The following is a 27,802-nucleotide window of genomic DNA, read 5'->3' on the forward strand; positions in this document are numbered from 1 at the left end:
GGTGGCGATTTCTGCATTACTAACCCAGGCTGCCCTGACATTGGGAATACTTTTAGTTTAGACAGTGTAGAGTAAACTTTCAAACTCCATTGTCTGCCTTTTTTCGGCTTCTGGTGGAGCCTATAAAATTATCATTAGGTGACCCGAGGCCGTGACCCTTGGTGCATAAGCGGAAATCTCTAATCATTCTGTCCCTGGAGTGTTCCATCAGGCATATCGTGTGAAAGATGTATTTACATTAGTGGGCTGCATGGTAGCGCAGCATTAAACTAAATGGCTGGATAAAATACAAACAAACAGAACAAGCGAAAGTATTTGGCTGGGAAAGGAGTAGGATGTGGGAAAATGTATTATTACTGACTGGCCTTGAAGAAAGAATTAAGCAAACTCAAGATTAGTGCATATTCATTCGAGATTTATTAACCATTTCAGAAAGCATCTTTATCCAAAAGGTTGATGTAAAAGCTAACAGAAGTGAATATCATGGATGGATGCCACATTGAGACGAGAACACATGCGCTGTGAGCTGGGAATTTTCTGTACATCAGTAACAGTCACAAGAAAGGGAATACAAAGGCTCATCAGAAAGGGTAGGCAACCATTCTGAGTAAGGAACAAATAAAAACAAAACAAACGGGCTTCAAACAACTGGGAAGCTACAAATTCTTCCAACCACAACCATCTCAAAGATATCAAAGTAAAAAGGAAAATCCATCAATAATTGTCTCAGTTACAGGCTGATAAACTGAAGTCATCTCACTGTTAGAGTCAGTAACAGGACAGATTGGAGATTGGGAATTCAGAGACCTTGATAAGCAGATAAGGAAAATCAAAAGAGTCCACAACTCATTCACTTCACCTGGAAAAGAGAGAGAAAGCAATGACGCAGATGTTTATGATCAGGGACTTTCAGATTTAATGTTTTTTCAATGGCACACTTAGAGATTTCACAAAACATATTGGGCTGCTTGGCGTGAGAAAGATGTGATTATTCTCACCTTCACCAGAGTGACGGCAGCGCTGTAGAAAATACTCAGGAAGAACAAGGTGATGAACGTGGAAGCAGTTGTCCAGATGTTGCTGTTATCATCCTCATCGTCTTCAATCCAAGTGCGATCTATTGAATCTATGAATATAAAGCCGAGAGAACGCATTTAGATTGTTTATTGATCCAGATCAATCTATCTGCATCCAAGTCATGTAATTGGAGACCATTACATCTTCATAAAGCAGTCAGGGATTTCTCAAGTGTGACTCTTATCTGTATCTATTAGTGCATTATTGACTCAGCAAGAAATTACAAATACTAACTGCACATGTTCTTTCTTCATTGTCCAGGTCAGAACGTTTTAAATTATTTTTCTTTTCATCTATTATTTCAGGATATTATTATTTGAGGAATGCTTATTACGAATGATGATTTTAATTATATCATTATATTATAAATATAGGCTGTGACAGCACTTTAGTTGAAAATTGTAGCCATCACTGAATAAAAGTTCAAATGTGATTCTCATCTTTTGTATTGGTGACCAATTGCTTGGCAAATCATGATTATAAGTGACATCACAGTCAGGACATTTCATCATATTTTTGTTTGAAGGATCTGTATATTTAGGAATAAGTTTTTGTACGTGTGTCCCTTAATTTATTTGATCTACTGCTTGGTGTGTTTGGTTTCCCTTTAATGTTTGTGTATGTGGTTATGCGAGTCTCTTACTTCACTCTAGCCCATGTTGGAGTCTGCATCAATAAACATATTCCTGTTCCTTTACTGCTGGTGTGCTCATGTGTTTGTGCACCTAAAGTTTGGTCTTTTCCCAGTGTGTAAGCATCATCATGCTAATATGCCACTTCGTTGCTGCCTATGCTTATCTTGTAATGTCTTTGTGAGTGTTCACTTTTCATTAGTGCTGTCTAAAACGTATGCTTATGTGACTGTTTCAGATCCTACCTACACTGGGTTATTTTCATGTTTATGCTTAATAAATGTGAGCATGCAATGTTATGTTTTGATGGATGTTTATATTTATATGATGATGATTGCTTGTGTGGCAATCTTTCCCAAACCATCTCCTGATCAGTTTGTTTGTGCTATTGTTTGTGGATGCTTGCTGATCCTTGTGCCCATTGTCCTTATTTAATAAACACTCCTCTATTTGTTCATCTATGCACTTGTGTGCCTGCATGAGAGACTCTGAATTTGTGTGTGCGTGTGATATTGTGTCCATGCTGATCAATGTGGTTTAAAAATAACTAATTAAGCTGCCTCTGTCATCGTATGTTTGTGATTCTGAAAATGGGAAAATAATGATATTAATGTTTATCTCTGTGCACTTACGTGCCTGTGTGAGTTGACATGTGGGAGGACATTTTTCGGAATTTGTATCTGTGTGTTCATGTGTGTATGTCTGTCCGCATTGTGCTGTATGAATGTATATGTATTCATGCCCATTTGTGTGTTACCGTGTGCCGATGTTTCTCATGGTTATGTGTGAGTACTTCTGTTCATTTGTGCAAATGATTTTCTTTCGGTGTATGTGAGTTTTTGTATGAGCTTAGATGGGTGTTCAAGTACCACTTGCATGTGTGGCTCTGTGCGAGACATCTTATCTATATGCACATTTGAGTTTGCACATTAATATGTGTCTTTAGGTGAGAGCCCGTATATGTGTCATTACGTGTGTATTTGCGATCATCTCTCTGTATCTGTTCTTATACCAGACTGCAATTTTTATTATTCTAATATATTGTTCTAATTTTAATGCATTGCCCATAATTAGGTTTTGACCTTGGTGTTGCAGGAAACATTTCCCATCGTTGTGCAGAGATAAGCGTTTTATGAGCAACTCCTCTGTTGCAGTGATAGAACTTCTGTCTCTGAGAGAAAATGCGTGAGTTCAAATCCCCACTGTCCCAGAGATAACATTTCTGAATATGTTTATTAGAAAATGTCTACTGTGTTCTGTATGTGAAACAAAATGATATCAGGTATTCGAATACCAGAATTGATCCCATGTGTTCCAGAAAACTGAGACAAAACTATGGAATTCAAACTGGGACGATGCAAACACCAGTTTTGGATTATGGGAATCAATGTTAATCATTTGTTAACAGAGCCAAGCGTGTCTAACATGCTTCAAAGGTATTGTTTTGCATGGAAATGTTAAATCTTTGGACAGTAAGCAAGAAGTTGACTGTCCCTGTTAGCAACTGGGTTACATTACAGAGGACATGCACCATGAAAACTCTGCACAGGGGGCAAGACGACAGACCATTCATCGTTCCCCTCCCCTGTGCTCCACAACAACTTATCTGTTGATTCTCTTTGGTGTGAAAGTGAAGATACATTCTGTCAACTCATGCGCTGGCGCAAGATCCCTGGCAGTTCCCCAGAAACAAAGGTTACATTCAAACTGTTCTGCACTCTTTACGATTGGTATGTTCCAATCAAATTTAATTTTAAAGTGTCTTAAATTTACATTTCCAATTGGTGCAATTTGACACTTTAAAACTGACATGAATTTTGTAAGAATGTCCAATTGGGGGAATCAAAAACACCAAGTTCAAAACTCGTGCCCTACCCTTGACATAAAATGGACATTGTCAGATTTTGTCACAGAGGGATTTAGGATGGATAACGTTCTTGGCGGAATCCTGCAATGAGTGAGCTTTACTCTATCTCTGACCCAGGGTGTATCTGAGCAGAGAACATTAACTGCACAAGACACTCGTTCTAGACCTGTTAATAATCCACTTTAACTGCACAGATTCAATGTAAGTCAGAGTGAGAAACAACTAATTCAGTATTTAACTCACAACTGGAGGGAAAAAAAACACTTCATTATTTCTGTTGAATTATTAAATGCAACTTTGAGATTTTTATTGACATGAATTAACAGTGTCCATCAGTGCAAGCGAAATGTTTACAAAACTCGGTTTACCGCTGGATTTATCGACTGTTCTGTTGATGTTCTTCAATGGAATCGCTTCATGTCCCACCACACAGGAGTAAGAAGCACCGCTGGCCCACTCCTCCGCTGTAATGGATAACAGGCTGTAGATGAAGAAGGAGCTGTTGTCGCTCTCCGCTATCACCTCGGTGTTCTTGTAGTTACTGGGATTCACCGGCTTGTCATTGTTTGTCCACTTGACGAAGATCTCTCGGGGGGAGAAACCTCTCACTAAACAGGTGAGGGAGAGAAACCTCTGAGCGGAGATTTCTTCTGTTGGTGGCAGGAGGACCGACACTGATGGCTCCAGTGGATTCATCACTGCAGAATATTTGAGACAAATATAAATCAACCAAAAAAATCCTGAACCAATATCACAATTTCACGAAATATTAAAGTACGCCATGTTTAATTTGGGATTTATTTACTTTCGTTTTCTAAAGGAGCAGAATGGTACGCATACTGTTCATTAAAAATAGTAAAGTTTAATGTGAAAGTTGCCTCCATGTTTCCAGCCCACAACGAGGGCATTCTGGCCATTTGTCATTGTTGATTGTGGCGTCACAACTCAGGCTTCTTCCCACCTTATCTGACTTAATCAGAATACAATATCCTTTGGTCCATCTTTTTCTTAATCAGCTACTCAGCTATCCTGCCTTCAGATGCATCATTAATGCCCCCAACGGTGTTTGTTCATTACCAATCAAAGCCTGTCATTGATGTTACTGGATCTGGATTACACATGGGATCCTTTGTGCTTTAATCTCACCGCTCACCTTTCTCCTTGTGGATGGAGTCTCTCAGCGGAGTCGGGAGATTCTGATGGTACACCACACATTCAAAAGTAACGCCACTCAGCCAGGCTTCAGTAGAAATGTCTAATTTGCTGATCACGCTGTCGGGATTCTGTCCAGGCTGCTCAGCAATCTCTGATTTCAGAGGCTTCTTTTCTTGTTTCCAGGTCACGTTGACTCCAGAAGGAAGATTGGACACAACGCAGGTTAACGTCACCGTCGCCTCCAGTAAGACTTGTTCTACTGCCGGTGGGAGGATTTTAACGGTGTTAGGGTGGCACTCGGTATCTTCTATGAAACAAAAATCAAAGTCAATGAAAAATGCCCCTTTCTGATACAAACAGCCAATCTTCAGATTACTCCTTCACAGGGTGAAGACACCACCTTCAAAATGGCAACTCCAACTATTCTAAAACGATACTTACTATTGTTGATGTATTTTGATTTGTGAAAGTATTTGTGATTACCTATAACATACCCTGTGTAATTATTCCTAAAGAACACCGGCTTTGTAACAAGTGAAACCTGTGAAAAAAGTAAAATTATCGAAGATACCATCATGTAACCCATGGAATTATCTTTCTTTCGGAGTTTGTCTCTCACTTAATACCATCTATTGATACTTGTGAGAAGAGTAATCTGAATATAATGAGTTCATTTCCATGTTCATAACCTTTAGGTGCAAGTGCTGCTGGTCACATTGACTGCCAAATCGCATCCCAAATTTTGGACAAATTATAATAAATAATAATTATTCTCTTTGCAGAGTTCTAAAGTGTTACAGGAGCAGTAAACAGCCATGGAAATTCTGTTCATTATATTTAACATGATTAAAAATACTTTGCGTTATTGGTGTGATGTCATTCTCTAATTTATGTCATTGTTCCTCGTGGGCTGTGTTTGGAATAGATCTGAAAACAAGACATTGAGTACAGCATTGGATATCGAGAAGGACACCCATCTCCTTAAGTCTTTCCCTCCATTCAGTTAGTTCATAACTGGTCTGTACTTTCACTTTATTTCCCAAGCTGCATTTTTAAATTTCTTCATAGAGCAGGAGAGAAAAAAAAAACAAGCAAAAGCGTCTTAAATTAATCTACAAACGCGATGGAAATGTCACTAATTTTATAGACATCCACTACTCACTGTGTAAACATCGCCACCCCAAACCAGGCTAAATCAGCCTGTCTCGAGTTCCTAGTTCATTCATCCCTATTGTAGCATTCCCACCAGAATTTATTCTCCTGCCTCATCCACTAATTACAGAGAGCATCTTAAAGAAGCTCAGTGAGATCACGTTTATCCCAGTTCATCAAATGTGATACCCACTTGGTCTGTGGTCTGATCCCATAAATGAAGTTAAAGAGCTCAGTACCAGATAAAAATCGATGTCGTACAATGTCCAACCAACAGGTCATTCCTGAGCAGGGAATGAAGCATTGAACGCATTTTGATTTATTTTCAAGTAAGGGTCACTGCATATTTTAACCACGTCAATTTGATAGAGGATCAGAATAAGGCTGTTCGGCCAATCCTGAGTTTAGATCAGAATGATGCTGGAAAAGCACAGCAGGTCAGGCAGCATCCGACGAGCAGGAAAATCGAGATTTCGGGCTAAAGCCATTCTCCTGCCTTCTCCCCATACTAAACAAGAGCCGATCTATCTCTGGCTTGAATACACACAATGGCCTGGCCTCCACAGCCCTCTGCACCAACATGTTCCACAGACTCATCACCCTCTGGCTGAAGAAATTCCTCCCCATCTCAGTTCTAAACGGTGCCCCTTTGACCCTGAGACTGTGCCTTTGGGTCCTAGTCTCGCCTACCAGTCAAAGCATCTATTCCACATTCACTCGACCTCAGTCTCTCAGTATTTTCTGTGTTTCAATCACATATCTCTCCAATATCCCCCCTCCACCCCCAAACTTATCCTTGAAGCGGCTACCAGGCAAGTATTCAGCACTCTGAATGCCTCTCCCAGCATGGTCAGGCAATAAACTATTTAACAAAGCTCACTGTCTATATATCTATCTTCAACAGAGAGGAAACATGCTTTTCTGACTTGCCAAAAGGTTGAATTATGAGCAATGCTCATGTAACACTCAAACTGAAATGAGATACGTGGCATGTTGGGAAATGAGAAGCTGTACCGTGCTGTTTACTACGCCTGATAAATTAGTGTGTTTGATTCACATCAGAGTTCAGAATGATTTGTAGCTCTCTCAGTCTGTGTCTCTTACCCTGGAGTGCGGTGATGTTTTTACTTTGAGTGTTCTCTCCATGAGTGACCTGGCAGGTATAGACCGCACTGTTGTACCATTCACCATAAGGGACCATCAGCCGACTCGTCACCGAGAAGTTCCCGTTCGCCTCACACACGGGAGATGTGAAGAAGCCAGAATCCAAGGGTCGGCCATTTTTCAACCAACTCACGGATATTGACTTCGGATGGAACTCGATAATTGAACAGACGACGGTTGCAAACTTGCTGCTTGCGATTTCTTCACTGGAGCTCACAGTTAGGAGAAGAGTTGGTGGGAGAATATCTGGACCTTTAGGAAACACGTCACATACATTATCCAACGAATTTCATAACAAATACAATCAGTTCTCATATATCAAGGTTTCTTGTGGTTAATGGACACAGGAATCATAATTGTGCAGAGTGCTCGAGAAGCTGGGATCCACACAGAAAGATCAGCAGGACAATGTGAAAGGCTAAAGTTAGAGGACACAGCAAGGGAGTCAAAGAGGTCTAGTAACTATAGGCCGGTAACATCAGAAGGGAGATAGCAACGTTGGATGGTATTCGTTTTAATGACAGAGTCTGATGAACAAGACAGATTAATTACCGGCATAAATGAGGAAATGATGCCGTTGCCATCACGGAGACATATTGAGAGGCGGGCAGGAGTGGCTATTCAATATTCCAGGATTTGGTGCCTTCAGGCGAGACAGGGAAAGATGGAAAAGGATGGGGGCGGGGGTGTGCGGTACAGAATGTTGCTTCTGTCGCAATTCTGACAAGAGTATTTTAGGCTGTAAAGAGAAATGAAATCATGGATACCTCCTTGAACAAAGGCAAATGGACAGTACTTCAAAACCAAAATACAGCAAACATAACTACTGGGAGAGCACGATAGACCTTACTATTGGTCCAAAAGACCAAGTGCAAATACATGGGCAAATTTCAGAGACATGTAAATTAAATAGGGGAATGAGAAAAGAGGTTTTTAACTTCCTCAGCATAGGCTTGGATATTTATTTTGTCAAAAATTTAGAGGGAGCACAATTCTGAAAATGCCCCCTGGAGAATACTTTCACAAAGTATGTGTTAATACAGAGAATTTTAATCCAGACCTTGCAAGAGAGGGGTGAACCGGAACTTAACTTTAGGGAATGAAGTCGACCCAGTGGGTAAAACACCAATGGTGGAGCACTTTGCAGACAGTGATGGTAAATCAGTTGGATTTCAGATTGTACTGCAAAGGAATAGAAATTGGCCCAAAGTTCTGAAAAGGGGAAGGACAATTTTAGTAAGATCAGGTAATGACTTGACCAGAGTGGACTGGAAGCTGACACTTATTGGTAAATCTGAGTCAGAGCAGTGTGACACATTTAAGAAAGAGATAGGAAAATCACAGGGAGGACATTTCCCAGGAAGCCACTGCGTGGTACCAAGAATGCAGCGGGCTCTGGACACCAAAGGGCATGGAGGGGGAGATAAAGAGAAACAAGGGAGGCTTCCGGTCTATACTGAAATCTCAAAACAATAGAAACTAATATGGAGTACAGAACGTGCAAGGGGGAGTTTGAAAGACAAAGGAATTAGAAGAGCAAAAGGGACCATGAGAAAATAATAGCAGTCAAAATAAAGGAAAATATTTTTAAAAGTTACAGACTCATTCATAATAAAAGAATTATTCGGGAAACAGTAATATCCATTAAGTGTTATTATTGGAGTGGAGCCGGAGGATTAGGTTGTGGTCAAAACGAATGTGTTGTGTCAGTGTTCACGAGTAAGAGGGACAATGTGGGGACAGAAATCATGGAGGGGTGTTGTAATGTACTTTCAGAAATTAGGACACATGATGTGATGTTCTGTGTTGTCTTGCTGAATGAAAAGTGGTTATATTTCCAGGGCAGATGAAAAATATACCGAGCGGTTGAGCGATGCAAAGGATGAAATAGTTGGGTTGCTGACAATAATTTAGAATTCCTGTCTGGCCACAGCAGTTGTGCCAAGTGAGTGTAGATCAGCCAACGTTGCACTGTTATGCAGGACGAAGGAAGGGATAAATAATGAAAACACAGATCTGTCAAGCTCGTCTCAGTGGTAAGGAAACTATTGAGAAGTGAAATTAGTCTTCATTTGGAAGATAAATCAACAATTTTTAACACGGTTTTATTGAGAGGAAGTCATGTGTAACAATTTGATAGTAGTTTTCATAGAGATAACTCGATGTCCAGATGATAGCAATAATCAGAGCCAATGGGATCCGAGTTAATTTGACAGATTGGATCTAGAACTGGCTGAGTGGTGGGAGCAGGGGATAATAGTCATCGGGTGTCTGCGTGACTGGAAATCTATGTCTCCTGGTGTTCTGTAGGGATTAGTGTTGATTTCCGTGCAATTTCTCTTACATACCAATGATTGAGACTCAAATTTAGGAGGATTAACCAGTGAATTCACAGATGAAATGAAAACTGTCATGTTGGTAAGTCATGAGCATAATGGCTTTAGATTGCAGGAAGATATAAAAGGGTTGGTTGTATGTGAAGAGAAAAGTTGCAAATGGAAATTATTCTGAATAAATGTAAGGTGATGTAATTCGGCAGAAGAATCTGTGAGGTATGACGTTTTGAATGGTGGAACCCTGGAAAGGTCTGAGGATCTTTGGTGCATGTACCCACCGATCCTCTATTGTACTGTGTCGTCTGGATAAAGAGGCTAAGAAAGTGGGAGGATATTTGCGTTTATTAGTCTAGACATTGACAATGAAGAGTGGTGAGATGATACTGGAACTTAATAAAACACTGGTTAGGCCATACTGAAGCAGTGTGTGCATGTTATGGAAGGAATGTGATTACACTGAAGGCAGTATTGATGAGATTTGCCAGGATCTTGCCTGGGTTGGAGGGTTTTAGTTATGAAACTAGTTTAGATAGACAGGGGTTTTCCTTGGAGCAGAGGAGAATTAGGTAGAAGATTATCATGATATCTAGAATTATTTTAGGCATAGACAGGGTAAACTGGATGAAACCTTTTCCCTTGATGGAGAGATCAATGCCTCAGGGGCACAGGGTGAACGTAAGGCCAGGAGGTTCCAAGTGGATATCAGGGGAAAACAAAATCAAACAGAGGGTGGTGTTAGCCTGGAGCTCAGCACCTATAAGTCATGTAGAGACTGAGCCCCTCATAATAAGTATGAAGTATCCTTGCAAGGGCAAGTCACACAAGGCTGGCACATGAGACTGGAATAGTAAGGTGGCTGTTATTGATAGGCGTGAATTGGGTGGGTCAAAGGGCCTTTTTCCTGTGCTGTATAAGGTGAGTCTGTGAAAACGGTTATAAATAATGCCTTATTCATGTTAATCACAGATGATCTGTTTATCTCAGTTCCCACAACACTTACCTGGACATGGCATTTCTTTGCTCTTGTGTGTCCCGCTGTGTTGAACCTCACAGGAGATTTTGCTGGGGCAATCTACCGCTGACCCGGGCAGGGTTAACTGGCTGCTCAGGGTGTAGGTTCCCTTCTTGTTTCTCACTGATGGGTAAGTCTTCAATCCAGTTGTGATTAGCTCCCCACCTTTCTTCCAGGTTACCTTGGTGATGTCCGGGGAATAGTCCATCGCCAAACAACCAAAGATCACAGAACCGGTGTTGTGCTCCTGACAGGAGGAGACCAGGCCATAAAGTGTGGGGAGCGATGGTGTCTCTACAACAGAATGACCAATTGAGCAGGTTAGTTTCTGTTAATTTGACCTTATCTGCTACTCAAATGTATCCTCAGCTGGAAACGTTTGCCAGTATGCTCCCGCTGAAGTCGACAGCATAACTGGGGTTTATTTTTGTTTCCTATCAGTTGCTGATCATGATCATTGGTTCCCTCTTTAGAAACACGCCTCGACCTTGACCATTGCCATATAATTTCGGAAGAAGAACATTCTGATCCCACCCCAGTAACTGTTTGAACATCTCACCAACTGACACTTTCACTGGATTGCTGTGAAGAGCAGAGAAATTTCACAAACTACAAACCAAGGAAATGCAGATTCATCGAAATTCTACAGTGTGTGCAAACAGGCCATTTGGCCCAACAAGTCCACACCCACCCTCTGAAAAGTAACGCATCCAGACCCATTCCCCTATCCTATTATGCTACAGTTAACCCTGACTAATGCACCTAAACTCCCAATCACTGAACACAACATTTGCAATTGCCCCAGCTTGCACATATTTGGACTGTGGGAGGAAACGCACACAGACATGGGGAGAAAGTGCCAACTCCACACAGACTGTCACCCGAGGCTGGAATGGAACCTGAGTCCCTAGCACTGTGAGGCAGCAGCACTAACCACGGAACCAGCGTGCCGCCCCACTAGGTACCGTACTGCTGGAAATACCCAACAGCTGGCAGTACCCCCGGAGAGAAGTCAGAGTGAATCATAGAACATAGAACATTACAGTGCAGTACAGGCCCTTCGGCCCTCGATGTTGCGCAGCCCTGTCATACTAATCTGAAGCCCATCCCACCTACACTTTCCCATGTACGTCCATATGTTTGTCCAATGACGACTTAAATGTACTTAAACTTGGCGAATCTACTACCGTTGCAGGCAAAGCATTCCATACCCTTATTACTCAATGAGTAAAGAAACTACCTCTGACATCTGTCTTATACCTATCTCCCCTCACTTTAAAGTTGTGTCCCCTCGTGTTTACCGTCCCCATACTTGGAAATCAGGTCCAGTGAGCCTTCCTCACTTATCAGTGCAAGGCATAATGTTCTCTCTGGGAGGAAGGTCACTGCAGCAGCAGCACAGGCAGGAGCTGAGCACTGGAACGGGGAGGATGGCTGTCAGGGCTGAACTCATGCCAATTGTCTGGAAGTTGAAACATCTCATTTACAATTATCTGAATTCTGGAGGCCTCTGAAAAATGGAGGACTATTAAGGTTCAGAGATTTTGGAGTGTTACAGCTGAGTATTCACGTAAATATGATTTGAGAAATTAACAAGTAATCTTTAACTTTAATAACTATCAAACTGACACACAGTTCACCACCAAACCTCATGTCTCAGACTAACCACTGCACTTATTCTGTCTAGACCTAAATTCCCACTCATATTGACAAACCCTACCCTGCTATACACCCATTCATGCCGGGAACACACAACCCCTATCACACGAAACACATCCAAGGCAATCCATATTGGTAGTGTAGCTGAGCAGAGAGATCTCGGTGTCCATGTACATAGATCCCTAAAAGTTGCCAGCCAGTTTGATAGAGTTGTTAAGAAGGCATACTTTGTGTTGGCTTTCATCGATAGAGGGAATGAGTTTCAGAACCACGAGGTTAGGCTGCGGCTGTACAAAACTCTGGTGTGGCTGCACTTGGGAGTATTGTGTACTGTTCTGGTCACCACATTATAGGGAGAATGTGGAAGCTTTGGAAGAGTTCAGAGGAGGTTTACCAGGATGTTGTTTGGTATGGTGGGAAGGTTTAATGAGGAAAGGATGAGGGTCTTGAGGCTGTTTTTATTTGAGAGAAGAAGGTTGAGAGGTTACTTAATTGAGACATAAAAGATAAACAGAGGGTGGACAGTGAAAGTCTTTTCCCTTGAATAGTGATGGCTAGCAGGAGAGGACATAGATGACAGATGTCAGAGGTTGTTTCTTTACTCAGAGAGTAGTAGGGCCATGGAACACACTGCCTGCAACAATAGGACACTCGCCAACTTTAAGGGCATTTAAAAGGTCATTGGATAAACATATGGATGTAAATGGAATCGTGTAGGATAGATAGGCTTCAGATTGGTTCCACAGGCCAGCGCAACATCGAGGGCTGAAGGGCCTGTACTGCACCGTAATGTTCTATATTCTATATTCCAGATGGACATGTGATCTCAATTCCTTTCACTCATTTACACTCCTGCCGCCCTGCACCTGGCCCATGGTGAATCTGGCCCTGACTGGATCTGGCACCATCATTTTCACAACCTCGGACAAAAGCCCACTACCCAAGACATGACCTCAGCCCATGATCACTGACCTCTCATCTTACCCAAGTCAACCTGTGCACATTGCATCCCAGCTCCTTTCACATCTATCCTTTTGAGTGGGAGCAGCGGCCGAGTTGAGGTGAACCCGGGAGACTACAGCTAAGGTAAGAGTTTTTTTCAAAATTACTTACCTGTAGCGGGCATCGGTGTTTTTGTTTTCTCTCTCCTTCACAGAAAGAGCGGGAGCAGCAGAGGAAGTGACGGCAAGCAGAGGGGCAGTCGGGAAGGAGAACTGTGAGTATAAATACTCACTGTTTCACCACCAACGGTCATTTGAGTGGGAGCAGCGGCTGAGTTGAGGTGAACCCGGGAGACTACAGCTAAGGTAAGAGTTTTTTTTCAAAATTACTTACCTGTAGCGGGCATCGGTGGTTTTGTTTTCTCTCTCCTTCACAGAAAGAGCGGGAGCAGCAGAGGAAGTGACGGCAAGCAGAGGGGCAGCCGAGACCCGGAAGCAGTTAGTGTAAGCTTAGCTGGGTTAGTTTTTTCCCCCTTTAAAAGCGTGAAGGAGAGGAACCCGAGGCACTACACGGGTAGTGCCTCCCACCCGCCCTCCTCCTCTAACCTAATAATAACATCTGTTGTGGCAAGCAGGTAAGTGCTGAATTTTGCTTGTATTATTTAGACACAGTTTTTGTTTAAACAGTTAGCTTTAGAGGGATGGCAGTGAAGGCAGTGCAATGTTCCTCCTGCAACATGTATGAGGTGAGGGATGCCATCGACGTCCCTGCCGATTACACTTGCAGGAAGTGCACCCATCTCCAGCTCCTCCAAGACCGTGTTAGGGAACTGGAGCTGGAGTTGGATGAACTTCGGATCATTCGGGAGGCAGAGGGGGTCATAGATCAGAGTTATAGGGAAGTAGTAACTCCAAAGATGGCAGATAGATGGGTGACAGTGAGGGGGACTGGGAGGAAGCAGCCAGTGCAGGGACCTCCTGCGGCCATTCCCCTCAAGAACAAGTATACCGTTTTGGATACTTGTGGGGGGGATGACTTACCAGGGGTAAGTAACGGGGCTCAGGTCTCTGGCACGGAGCCTGTCCCCGTTACTCAGAAGGGAAGGGTGAAGAAGAGCAGAGCAGTAGTAATTGGGGACTCGATAGTTCGTGGCACAGATAGGCGGTTTTGTGGGAACGAGAGAGACTCACGTTTGGTATGTTGCCTCCCAGGTGCAAAGGTACGTGATGTCTCTGATCGTGTTTTCCGGGTCCTGGAGGGGGAGGGGGAGCAACCCGAAGTCGTGGTCCACATTGGCACCAACGACATAGGTAGGAGGAGTGCTGAGGATGTTAGACAGGCTTTCAGGGAGCTAGGTTGGAAGCTTGGAGTTAGAACAAACAGAGTTGTTGTCTCTGGTTTGTTACCCGTGCCACGTGATAGAGATTCGAGGAATAGGGAGAGAGAACAATTAAATGCGTGGCTTCAGGGATGGTGCAGGAGGGAGGGGTTCCAGTTTTTGGATAACTGGGGTTCTTTCTGGGGACGGTGGGACCTCTATAAACAGGATGGTCTACACCTGAACCTGAGGGGAACCAGTATCCTTGGGGGGAGGTTTGCTAGTGCTCTTGGGGGGGTTTAAACTAACTCGGCAGGGGCATGGGAACCCAGATTGTAGCTTCAGGGTGCAGGGCCTGGAGTGTAGGGAGGTGAGGAACATGGCATCGATTTCCAAGGAGGGTGCCTGTAAACAGGGAAGTGGCTTGAAGTGTGTATACTTCAATGCAAGAAGTATACGAAATAAGGTAGGTGAACTTGCAGCGTTGGTTGGTACCTGGGACTTCGATGTTGTGGCTATTACGGAGACATGGCTAGAACAGGGACAGGATTGGCTGTTGCAGGTTCCGGGATTTAAATGTTTTAGTAGGGTCAGAGGTGGGGGTAAAAGAGGGGGAGGTGTGGCATTGCTTGTCAAAGATAGTATTACAGCGGGGGAAAGGACGATGGATGAGGACTTGCCATCTGAGGTAGTTTGGGCTGAGGTTAGGAATAGGAAAGGTGAGGTCACCCTGTTAGGAGTCTTTTACAGGCCTCCTAATAGTCCTAGAATCATTGAAGAAAGGATTGGGAAGGTGATTCAGGAGATGAGTGACAGTAATAGGGTGGTTGTTATGGGGGACTTTAACTTTCCTGATATTGATTGGGAAAGCTATAGCTCAAGTTCGTTAGATGGGTCAGTGTTTGTTCAATGTGTGCAGGAGAGTTTCCTGACACAATATGTAGACAGGCCAACAAGAGGTGAGGCCATACTGGATTTGGTTCTGGGTAACGAACCAGGCCAGGTGTTAGAATTAGAGGTAGGTGAGCACTTTGGGGATAGTGACCATAATTCGGTGATTTTTACACTCGTGATGGAGAGGGATAAGTGTGTACTACAGGGCAAGAATTATAGCTGGGGTAAGGGAAATTATGATGCGGTGAGGCATGACTTAGGATGTGTGGCTTGGAAAAGTAGACTCCAAGGCAAGAGTGTAAATGATATGTGGAACTTGTTCAAGGGGCAACTATTGAGTGTCCTTGATAATTATGTACCTGTCAGGCAGGAAGGAAAGGGTCGTGCGAGGGAGCCGTGGTTTAATAAGGAATTGGAATCCCTTGTTAAATGGAAGAGGGCGGCCTATCTCAAGATGAGACGTGAAGGTTCAATTGGGGCGATTGAGAGTTATAGGGTAGCCAGGAAGGACCTGAAGAGAGAGCTAAAAGCAGCAAGGAGGGGACATGAAAGGTCCTTAGTAGATAGGATTAGGGAAAACCCTAAGGCTTTCTATAGGTATGTTAGGAATAAAAGAATGACTAGGGTAGGAATAGGTCCAGTCAAGGATAGTAGGGGGAAGTTGCGTGTGGAGGCGGAAGAGATTGGGGAGACACTGAATGAATACTTTTCTTCAGTATTCACTCAGGAACAGGGCATTGTTGTCGATGAGAATACTGAGGCACAAATAAGTAGAATGGATGGCTTTGAGGTATGTAGAGAAGAGGTGTTGGAAATCCTGGAAAAGGTGAAAATAGATAAGTCCCCTGGGCCTGATGGCATTTATCCTAGGATTCTCTGGGAAGCAAGGGAGGAGATTGCAGAGCCATTGGCCTTGATTTTTATGTCCTCTTTGTCTACAGGAGTAGTCCCAGAAGACTGGAGGATAGCAAATGTGGTTCCCTTGTTCAAAAAGGGGAGTAGGGATAGCCCTAGTAACTATAGGCCGGTGAGTCTCACTTCTGTTGTGGGCAAAGTCTTAGAGAGAATTGTAAGGGATAGGATTTATGCACATCTAGATAGGAATAATGTGATCAAGGATAGTCAGCATGGTTTTGTGAAGGGCAAGTCGTGCCTCACAAACCTTATTGAATTCTTTGAAAAGGTGACGAAGGAGGTTGATGAGGGGAAAGCGGCAGATGTGGTATATATGGATTTTAGTAAGGCGTTTGATAAGGTTCCCCATGGTAGGCTACTGCAGAAAATACGGAGATATGGCATTGAGGGTGAGTTGGAGGTTTGGATTAGGAATTGGCTGGATGGAAGAAGACAGAGGGTAGTAGTTGATGGCAAAGTTTCTTCATGGAGTGCTGTCACTAGCGGTGTTCCGCAAGGATCTGTTTTGGGACCATTGCTGTTTGTCATTTTTATAAATGACCTGGAAGAGGGGTTAGAAGGTTGGGTGAGCAAGTTTGCGGATGATACGAAAGTCGGAGGAGTTGTTGACAGTGAGGAAGGATGTGGCAGGTTACAGCAGGATATAGAGAAGCTGCAGAGCTGGGCAGAAAGGTGGCAAATGGAATTCAATGTAGCTAAGTGCGAGGTGATTCACTTTGGGAAGAATAACAAAAAGATGGGGTACTGGGCTAATGGTCGGATACTTGGTAGTGTGGATGAGCAGAGGGATCTTGGTGTCCATGTACACAGATCTCTGAAAGTTGCCACCCAGGTAAATAGTGCGGTGAGGAAGGCATATGGCGTACTGGCTTTTATTGGTAGAGGAATTGAGTTTCGGAGTCCTGAGGTCATGATGCAGTTGTATAAGACTCTGGTACGGCCACATCTGGAATATTGTGTGCAGTTTTGGTCGCCATACTATAGGAAGGATGTGGAGGCATTGGAACGGGTGCAGAGGAGGTTTACCAGGATGTTGCCTGGTATGGAAGGAAAATCGTATGAGGAAAGACTGAGGCACTTGGGGCTGTTTTCACTAGAGAAAAGAAGGTTTAGGGGTGACTTGATTGAGGTGTACAAGATGATTAGGGGGTTAGATAGGGTCGACAGTATGAACCTTTTCCCGCGTATTGAGTCGGGTATTACAAGGGGGCATAGCTTTAAATTAAGGGGGGGTAGATATAGGACTGATGTTAGGGGTAGGTTCTTCACTCAGCGAGTCGTTAGTTCATGGAATGCCCTGCCAGTAACAGTGGTGGACTCTCCCTCTTTATGGGCATTTAAGAGGGCATTGGATAGGTATATGGAGGATAGTGGGTTAGTGTAGTTTAGGTGGGCTTGGATCGGCGCAACATCGAGGGCCCAAGGGCCTGTACTGCGCTGTATTCTTCTATGTTCTATGTTCTATCCTTTACCACCTACCATTTTTCCAGACTCCGAGCTTTGCATTTTGACAACACGTCCACCTGTCACTTCATTACAGTGACCTTCCACCCCCGAAACATCCTGGCACTCTGCCCACTCTACACTAACCAGCCTGGCACACTGCCCATCTCTGCACTAACCAGCCTGGCATTCTGCCCACCTCTACACTAACCAGCCCGGCACACTGCCCACCTCTACACTAACCAGCCCGGCACACTGCCCACCTCTACACTAACCAGCCTGGCACTCTGCCCACCTCTGCACTAACCAGCCTGGCACACTGCCAACCTCTGCACTAACCAGCCCGGCATGCTGCTCACCTCTCCATAAACCAGCCTGGCAAAGACAGACCTCCTGCATTTCAGCTCAAACTACCCCTCACCTACCAAGCACAATTCGACCAAATTATCCTGTGACCATTACCATTTACCTTGATGCCACCTTGCCAGACAGAGTGCATGCAAGCTTACCCAGCAGCCAGCCAACACCTCACAGCCTACCAGCCCAAACTCTCCCACATGCCCAATCTAGCCCCTCACTTGCTCACCACCTTCCAACTTTGAGCCCACTCCACCATAAAGTCAGTGAGTCATAAAGTCATACAGCACAGAAACAGTTCCTTTGGTCCAGCTCATCCATGCTGACCAGAGTTCCCAAATTAAACTAATTCCACTTGCCTGCCTTTGGCCCATATCCATCCCGACCTATCCAGTTCCTGGAGCTGTTCAAATGTCTTCTAAATGTTGGACCTATCTCTGCATTTACCACTTCCTCTGGCAGTTCATTTCAATGTTTTGGACAGGTACAACATGAAGCTCCAACTCCTGCACTCAGTGCTCTGACCAATGAAGGTACATGTGCCAAATGCCTTCAACACACTAGCTATTTGAGACAACGCTTTCAAGAATCTATGAGTCTGAACCCTCAGGGTCCTCAGTGTTCAATATCACTACCCAGTGCCTTACCATGAACTCTGTAAGACTCTATGAGTCTGGACCCTCAGGGCCCTGTGTTCAACATCACTATCCAGTGCCCTACCATTAACTCTAAGTTGTGACCTGATTTGTCTTCTCAAAAAGCAACACGTCGTATTCATTTAAATTACACTCCATCTGCCACTCCTCAGCCTATTGGCCCAGCTAATCAAGATCTCATTGTACGTTTGGATAACTTTCATTGCCAATTATACCACCAATATCGGCGTTACGTGCAAACTTACAAACCATGCCCCATTCAATGTTTTCATGGCTTTCAACCAATATTGTACCCTGTTTGCCTTTCTCCCACATATCCGGAGCATTTTTTTAAGGATTGAAGGAATCTACCTCCTTATTGAAATCATTTAATGTTTTGTCCTTAATCAATTTCTGTGGTGGAGAATTCCAAAGGTTCACCATTCTTTTGCTGAACAGTAAACAATCAGGTTCAATGTTATCGGTGTGTTGGGAAGACTGGTGAGCAGCAAGATTAATGATGATCCCATGAATGGAATAGCATTTTAGAGGGGCCGCGGGGCCGCCTTCAGCTTCCAGTTTGCATGCTGACATGTCCCTTCAGCAGCATGTTCCAAAACTGTGATCCTTGAGAATAAGGGCGCACATGCATGTAAATGCTTCAACTGAAAGCTCTCCTCCAAATTAGACTTCAACTTGACTCTCAACTATTTCTCTGCCGTTTCCTCTTCCTCAATCACAGCCATGGGCCTCACTTCCTAACAGCGCTGTGAATGTGCTAATACCACACAAACTTCAGCAATTCAAATAGACTGATGATAACTGGTTTCTCAAGGCGATATAAAAAGTCGGACACTTCCACACCTGTCTAGAGATTCAAACAACCACTGGAAGAATTGAAAATTATTTGAGGCACTTGTGTGTCTACACAAGATGACGTGGTTTCCTTTTGTGTGATTTGACTGTGTTTTCACTGAATGAACAGAGCTATTTCTTAACCATACAATAGGAAGGAAGCTTCCCGCATTATTAGCAAGGCAATCACATATTATATTTCTTTATTCCAGGGAAGTATAGTGTTAAGTTAATGAAATATGATGATTGGGATGTTTCAATTGGAAATTGTCAGAGATTTAAAGTTTACTTTCATGAGCAATTAATTCCAACCTCATTGTGTCACAGTACTCACAGGAATGTCTTTCAGAAATGGTGTCTCCCTTTGTTACGGGCAGTCGAATCAGTAAATCTGGGATAGTTTTTGCTTGTTAATCAAAGGTGTTGAAGAGTTTTAGCCAAAGGGAGACCTGTGGATTTAGCTCACAGATGCACCATGATCTAAGTAAGTGGTGGAACAGCTCGAGGGGCTGAGTGCCCTTCTCTTGCTCCGACCTTCCTATCATTGTGTCATTCATTAAGCTAGCACTGGTGGTGAACACTTTTTATTAAAATATTTCAACAAATTAATTTTTCACACATGCTTTATAAAAAAAACCTTCTGTTGATTATTTGGAACGGGATCGTTGACATTCTCTATCTGAGTGATCAAAATAACTTCCACCCAATTACAGCAGCCACTGCGCTCTGGAGTGTGTTGTTACTCCATAATAGTTTCTTGTGAAACTACAGCTCGAGATCAGGGCGGTCAAATTCAATGATTCTCTGATATTTAATATCTCTGAACATTCGCAATTTGTTCAAATGCATCTTTTCTCTGAAGAACGTGCTTCATCGAACACAACTTTTTTCAATGAAACAACAAACTTTAAATGCTAGAAAACCAAAATAAAGACAGAAATTTCTGAAGACACTCAGCAGGTCGAGCAGCTCCTGTGGAGAGTAGGCAAGGTTAACCTATCGCACCCAGAGACCCCCCCCCCCCCCCTTCACCAAATTGTTTTCATGCTTTTGGCACAAGAGCTCACACCTGTTGAGATAAACAGTGATTGTGTTGGCTTGACTCCTGTTGGAAAAATAATTCTTAGCAGAGGTACTGGATGGTCTGAGATAGCAATTGAAGACCAACTGAAAAGCTATCACCATCTGCAGCAAGTGTTGGATTCATCGGAACTCCCACCGTACTGAACAATCAAATTCAGCTCCAGCACTGGTTTAATAAAAAGTAAAACAGCCTAAGCATAATCTCATCAGATATGCTGCGAAAATGATTCATTCTGGATTAGTTATAAATGATATTGTTAGAACAGCAAGTCAAAAGCTGGAATTTCTTTGAGCACTTACTCCATTAACACCATCTAGCGATACCCAAAAGCTTGTGAACAAATATTGATCTGGAAAAAGCTGCTAACCACCAAAATTCTGTTTAATATCTAAGAGACACAAGTCAGGACAGCGATTGAATAGATTTCATTGGCCTCTGTGAGTGGAATTCCAACAAACACCCAAACATGTCAATCTGCTTTCTTGCACTGAAGTAACCTGATAAGAGATGGTGTTACATGCCTCTCTAACAGGTTGTAAGTGAACACAGGCCACCTGGCACAGAATCAGGGACCCTAATACAACATCACAACAGACCTGAACTCAATGAGCTTGACACTATCACGGAGAACACAGCCCACCTGTTTTGACAGTACCTAAACCATGTTAGTTATTAACACCTTCCAACAACCAGGGATTGTTCCAGAATGTTTGCACAATGAAAGTAACATTTCAAATTTATCGAAGAATGCTTTGACAGCAGCTCCAAATTGTTCAAACTCTATGGGAACTACAGAGGAATAAATCTAGGAATTGCAATTGCCATCAATTCACTGTCACTGGATTCCAACCTAGAACTCCCTTCCTCTTTCCCCTGTGAATGTTGCTGCATCAGACGGTCCACTTAGTTTGGAAAAGATTAAAATGATTTGAAGTGTAATACGACCGTTGCCAGTGACATTAAAAGCTGATAAGAGGTTTTCAAATAATAAGATGCAAAAAAATTCTGATTCTACATTGTGCCACGAAACATGTCCTGCATAACTGAGGCACAAAGAAAATATGCAGCATATTTCCCTCTGCCTCACTCAATCAAATATCTTTTGTTGCCAACAACCAATTTCAAAACTCTTGCTATCTGCCTTTTGTTCCAGAAACGCTCGTTCTGATTGGAACAACTTAGTCAGGACTCTCAATTCTGAGGCACCTAATCGAATATTGTATTTCTGGCAGATAAAAGTGGTTTTGAAGCTCAAGATAAAATTGAACTGTCTGAGATTCAGGTATCCGAACTGGACAATCTACAAATGGTCAGGAACGTTGACAAGTTAGTCGGAGATAGCACAGAAACAAACTGCACAACAGACTTAATCCTCGAGGATACATTGCTCAACTCCTCACGTCAAATATATTCACTGTAATTGAAAATTCATCAGAGGAACTAACCAGTGGATTAATGTGACTGCATAAAGTCAATACCGCATTCCAGTGTGGAAAGCATTTCTGTTGAAGGAATTAGGGCAAGGTCATATTCTTGTTAACTGCTTTTAATAAACGAAAATGTTTAAAAAAGGTATGAATTGAAAACATGCTTCTGTCTGGAGTTGCCCGCTTTAGCGGATGTCTAAGTAATTGTGGGCACTGCTGCCTCACAGATCCAGGTACCCAGGCTCGGTTCCAGCCTCGGGTGACTGCCTGTGTGGAGTTTACACAATCTCCCCTGTGTCTGTATGGGTTTCCTCCCACAATCCAAAGATGTGCATGTCAGGTGAACTGGTCATGCTATATCGTCCATAGTATTAGGTGCATTAGTCAGGGGTAAATATAGGGTAGGGGAATGGGTCTGGGTGGATTACTCTTCAGAGGGTCGGTGTGGACTTGTTGGGCCAAATGGCCCGATACAGACTGCAGGAAATCTAATCTAAATGATTGTCACACTTAACTAATGTGAGCAGATTCCTTCCGATCGCTACATTGCAATAAATCGGTCAAGTATATTTATTAAAATAAATATTACTCTATTTTAAGTGTCTGAATAAACAATGTGCTCTGTTATCCTCTAGTTCATGTCTTCTGCAAATTTGTGAACTCTGCATCCGTCTGAACACATCGACGTAAAATGAATTCTCTGCGTTTGCAGCAAGCACTCCCATGGTTTTAAGAGTATAGAAACAGGCCATTTGACCCACCAATTCCACACTGACCTTCTGAACAGTAAGTAGCCCACCCAGACCCATTCCCCTAATTGATATTTACCCCTGACTAATGCACCCGAACCTACACATCCCTGAACACTGTGTGCAATTTAGCACAGCCAATCACCTGACCTGCACATCTTTTGGACTGTGGTCGGAAACCAGAGCGCCCGAAGGAAACCTACGCAGACACAGGGAGAATGTGCTAACTCCACACAGGCAGTCACCCGAGGGTGGGATCGAATTTGGGACCCTGGCACTGTGAGGTAGCAGTGCCAACCACTGAGACACCATGTTGCCCTGCGAGGTCATGAGTGGATTATTTTAATTAATTCGAAATTTGGCCTTGGTCACATAATTCACGATAGCAGTTGTTTCCGAAAGAATGACTCCTCAGTTGATATTATGTTGTAAAATGTAACTATTTATTTAAAATGCACAGATTGGGAACACCTAAAGCACTGTGCAGATTAAATAATTCAGTTAATGTTTTATTTTTATCCTGTAAATCCAGTTTAATCAGGGACATAACAATTAATTAACTCAGGTTACGTCTGAAACTGATCAAAGCAGTGATACTGATCTGTTCTTCATAGAATTGAGCAGAATTTCCAAATCGTTTTTGCCAATGATCTTTTCCAGCCAGAAAAATATGTATGTAGTGTACAGCGGAATTGAAAGGTGTTTCTTGATCAATTATAACACAGTCATGGCATTTATGCTCAAGAGCAAGAACTATTAGAACATTAGACTTTTGAAATTCTATTTATATTTCTCTATGACTTGTAAACTGTTTAAAGACAGACCTTGTGATTGAACGAGATAGTGGAGTTCTGAATTTGGATTGTAAAGCATGGATTCGATTAATCCTTAATTATTACTTTTAAGTAAAAATGGCGCCTGAAGGTATCTGTTTTCCCTTCATTTCTAAAACCTTTGCGATTTGCATTTCACTTAATAATAGGCTTTATGAAATTTAAACTCGTATGCCGATTGCAATGAATGGGGAACCTGGAGCGGTTCACTGTCACCAACCATGTTAACATTGCAAAAACAATGTAGAAACCAGAAACGGTTTCCCAAATATAACACATTTAATGTTACCCAAGCACAGTCCCTCCTCAACAGATCAACGATCACCAGATCATAACACGGTGTGTTTGCAGCAGAACTAGCTCTGCAAACATTTTCAACAGAACCAAGAACATGATGTAACCTCACAAAACAAACCCAGATTGAAGTCTAACAAACCTGCTCAGAATCCAGCAAACTAATGATTAACTTGAATAGAAATAACAAGTCATAACAGCAGCCTTGTTTGAGAGGGGACTTAACACTAAAAGCTGTAACGTTTCTGGCAACAGTTCAATTTATTTCCAACCTGTACACCCTTCTTGATCGTGACAATCTTGTGCAGCGCACAGTAGAGCGATTGAAGGCATATATTGATTAATCACTTCATGGTCAAAACAAAATTACTGAATGGACAAATATTACTACCATATAATTTTAAGTTAGTTTCAATTACATAATCTGATCAATTAGAAGAAGAAGAAGAATACAGCGCAGTACAGGCCCTTTAGCCCTCGATGTTGCGCCGATCCAAGCCCACCTAACCTATACTAACCCACTATCCTCCATATACCTATCCAATGCCCGCTTAAATGCCCATAAAGAGGGAGAGTCCACCACTGCTACTGGCAGGGCATTCCATGAACTTACGACTCGCTGAGTGAAGAACCTAACCCTAACTTCAGTCCTATATCTACCCCCCTTAATTTAAAGCTATGCCCCCTTGTAATACCCGACTCCATACGCAGGAAAAGGTTCACACTGTCAACCCTATCTAACCCCCTAATCATCTTGTACACCTCAATCAAGTCACCCCTAAACCTTCTTTTCTCTAATGAAAACAGCCCCAAGTGTCTCAGTCTTTCCTCATACGATCTTCCTTCCATACCAGGCAACATCCTGGTAAACCTCCTCTGCACCCGTTCCAGTGCCTCCACATCCTTCCTATAGTATGGCGACCAAAACTGCACACAATATTCCAGATGCGGCCGCACCAGAGTCTTATACAACTGCATCATGACCTCAGGACTCCGGAACTCAATTCCTCGACCAATAAAAGCCAGTACGCCATATGCCTTCCTCACCGCACTATTTACCTGGGTGGCAACTTTCAGAGATCTGTGTACATGGACACCAAGATCCCTCTGCTCATCCACACTACCAAGTATCCGACCATTAGCCCAGTACCCCATCTTTTTGTTATTCTTCCCAAAGTGAATCACCTCACACTTAGCTACATTGAATTCCATTTGCCACCTTTCTGCCCAGCTCTGCAGCTTCTCTATATCCTGCTGTAACCTGCCACATCCTTCCTCACTGTCAACAACTCCTCCGACTTTCGTATCATCCGCAAACTTGCTCACCCAACCTTCTAACCCCTCTTCCAGGTCATTTATAAAAATGACAAACAGCAATGGTCCCAAAACAGATCCTTGCGGAACACCGCTAGTGACGGCACTCCATGAAGAAACTTTGCCATCAACTACTACCCTCTGTCTTCTTCCATCCAGCCAATTCCTAATCCAAACCTCCAACTCACCCTCAATGCCATATCTCCGTAATTTCTGCAGTAGCCTACCATGGGGAACCTTATCAAACGCCTTACTAAAATCCATATATACCACATCTACCGCTTTCCCCTCATCAACCTCCTTCGTCACCTTTTCAAAGAATTCAATAAGGTTTGTGAGGCACGACCTGCCCTTCACAAAACCATGCTGACTATCCTTGATCATATTATTCCTATCCAGATGTGCATAAATCCTATCCCTTACAATTCTCTCTAAGACTTTGCCCACAATCAATTCTGCAGTTTCAGATTTTAGTCCCAAATTTTATTTTGAATGAGACTACTCAAAACAAAATTCACTAAGTTTACAATTAGAACTGCGTTTTTTTTTAAAGTCAATGCATTAAAAACTCCTTTTTTTTCATTTCTCACACTTCCGAGTTTCTGCCTTAAGTTGTTTTTCAGACCGTTACAAATGGATGTAATGTTTTCAATCAAGCAGAGAAAAACGTGTCATCTAATTTTAACAAATGCAGAAATGATTCATGAAAAACAAAAGAACTTCACAAATATTGGTAATGAAAACTAATCCAGAGAGTCAATCTCCTCACCAGAGACAAAACACCGATTACAGAAAACATGAAAACGCTCATCAATTTCACAAACTGAATAAGAATCCAATCAACTCAATTCAACAGAATCAAGGAAAATAAAATCAGAATCCAATCAACTCAGAACAACATATTTGAATGAAACATAATCAGAATCCAAACAATTCAATTCAACAGAATCAAATAAAACAATTTCAAAAGACAATCAGCACAATTCAACAAAACTAAGTAAAAACAGTCAGAATCCAATCAACACAGTTCCACCAAATCAACTAAAAGAAAGCCAAAATCCAATCAACTCAATTCAACAGAATCAAGTAAAACAAACTCAGAATCTAATCAACGGAATGCAATATAGCACCGCAAGAAAATTTTATGACAGTTTCTAAGCTGCTTGTCATCAACAAAATTAACAAAATAAATGAGAAAATATAATCAGGGTAAGAGCACATATTCAAGAAGTGAATAATGATATTTTCGCATATTTTAATCATGTTTAGTAATACCTCGAACATCTTTGAATTCTTAGCGTTTGTTGTTGATAATAAAACTCACAGTCAGGATGTCACTGACATTAAACACTATTTATAGCTGACTGATTAAGAGACATTAGATGTTTCAAGTAACCCAGCCACACAGAAAGACCATCTGATCAAAAAAAGAGATACACCGAACAACTGACTCCATCATCCCCACTGTAACTATTTGCTGAGCCTTAACTGAAGTCTATAATCAGTCTGAACAAAAATCAATCCGAACCAAATCAAACTCAGCACAGAATTTGAGTTTCATTTAATTCAGAAATTAGTCACATGAATAGAAAGTTTTTAAAAAGTCACTAAGAAAGTTCAAGGGTCTTACCTGAAGTCACTGTCACCATGGTCCCTTGGCCCCAGTAATCAAGATAGTCACAGTGTTACATTCTCTGGACTGGGTCACACAATAACTAGCTCTGTATAAAACAAATCAAAAATCTACCATCAATTTAAATTTTCAGAACCACAGACAAAATAAAGTCACGATAAATCTTCATCACATAATTGCGCTAGTGAATTCTGAACATTCTTGATAAATTTTAATACTGTTTTATACTTCACAGAGTAACACATGAGCTGATTCTCAAAATCCCCAACTGATGTATCGATAATTACCCAACACTTTTACAAATTAAATAGTGATACTGGCATTAAACCGCACAGAAGTAATACTGACTGCAAGTTAAGACGGTTTGTAGAAGTAATCACTGACTAGTTTCAAACAATGGCGGCTGAATAGGTTTTTGTATTGATCATAATTGCAGTGTCACCCCAGTTATATCACTGTGAGACACGTTGTGTCAAATACTATGACAGACTGTAAACTGTAAAATGCAGAGAATTTCTTCACTTCCTAGAAAGCAGTGATTCAGACTCCTCTAAAAATGATTCAGTGCATGATTCCAGCTTTTACGATTCATTGTATTTTGAAAGCTTGGAATACTTTTCCAGGTTTGGTCTGCATGTAACTTGACAATCAACACGAAGAAGGTAGAAAAAATTATACATTTGTACAAACTAGCACTACTGGATTGCGTTTAAATTGCATCTCACCTTATTTCTCACTCCTGCCATGGTAGAAATCACCAATTTGAGATAAACACTTGTCAGTGGTTTTTGTTTGAGGATGTCGCTGTGCACAACACTGTGACCCACTGTAGTATCACAATGATGTACACCAGTACACTCATTCTCTGTTCTTTCCTCGAGGTCTCAATTTTCATTTGAAAGAGCCATTTAGTACTGATCATGTTTAGAATTAATGCCATAGTTGACATAACAATTTGCAGTGATTTCCTGAGCTGTCAGATATATTAAAAGGAACATTTGGTCCGAGCATTTAATTGATGGAAGTGTTAGCAGTACATATGACATGCCCAAAAC

The 27,802-nt window shown here is 42.3% G+C and overlaps 1 long non-coding RNA gene and 1 gene segment (V, D, J or C); one reads left to right on the forward strand and one right to left on the reverse strand.

The window, feature by feature from the left end:
• Window positions 1-27,802, forward strand: part of LOC148146308 (uncharacterized) — a 979,539-nt gene that overhangs the window by 559,185 nt on the left and 392,552 nt on the right. The window lies entirely within an intron of this gene.
• Window positions 409-26,835, reverse strand: LOC148146327 (Ig heavy chain C region, membrane-bound form-like). The segment is given in 7 exon segments: window positions 409-859; window positions 999-1,126; window positions 3,945-4,274; window positions 4,730-5,038; window positions 6,988-7,299; window positions 10,384-10,689; window positions 26,745-26,835. Coding segments are annotated over 7 exon segments (1,413 nt in total).

The sequence above is a fragment of the Chiloscyllium plagiosum genome, unplaced genomic scaffold, assembly GCF_037043375.1.
Source record: "Chiloscyllium plagiosum isolate Xiang-an unplaced genomic scaffold, Cpla_swu_hap1 HiC_scaffold_21, whole genome shotgun sequence".
Classification (NCBI taxonomy): domain Eukaryota; kingdom Metazoa; phylum Chordata; class Chondrichthyes; order Orectolobiformes; family Hemiscylliidae; genus Chiloscyllium; species Chiloscyllium plagiosum.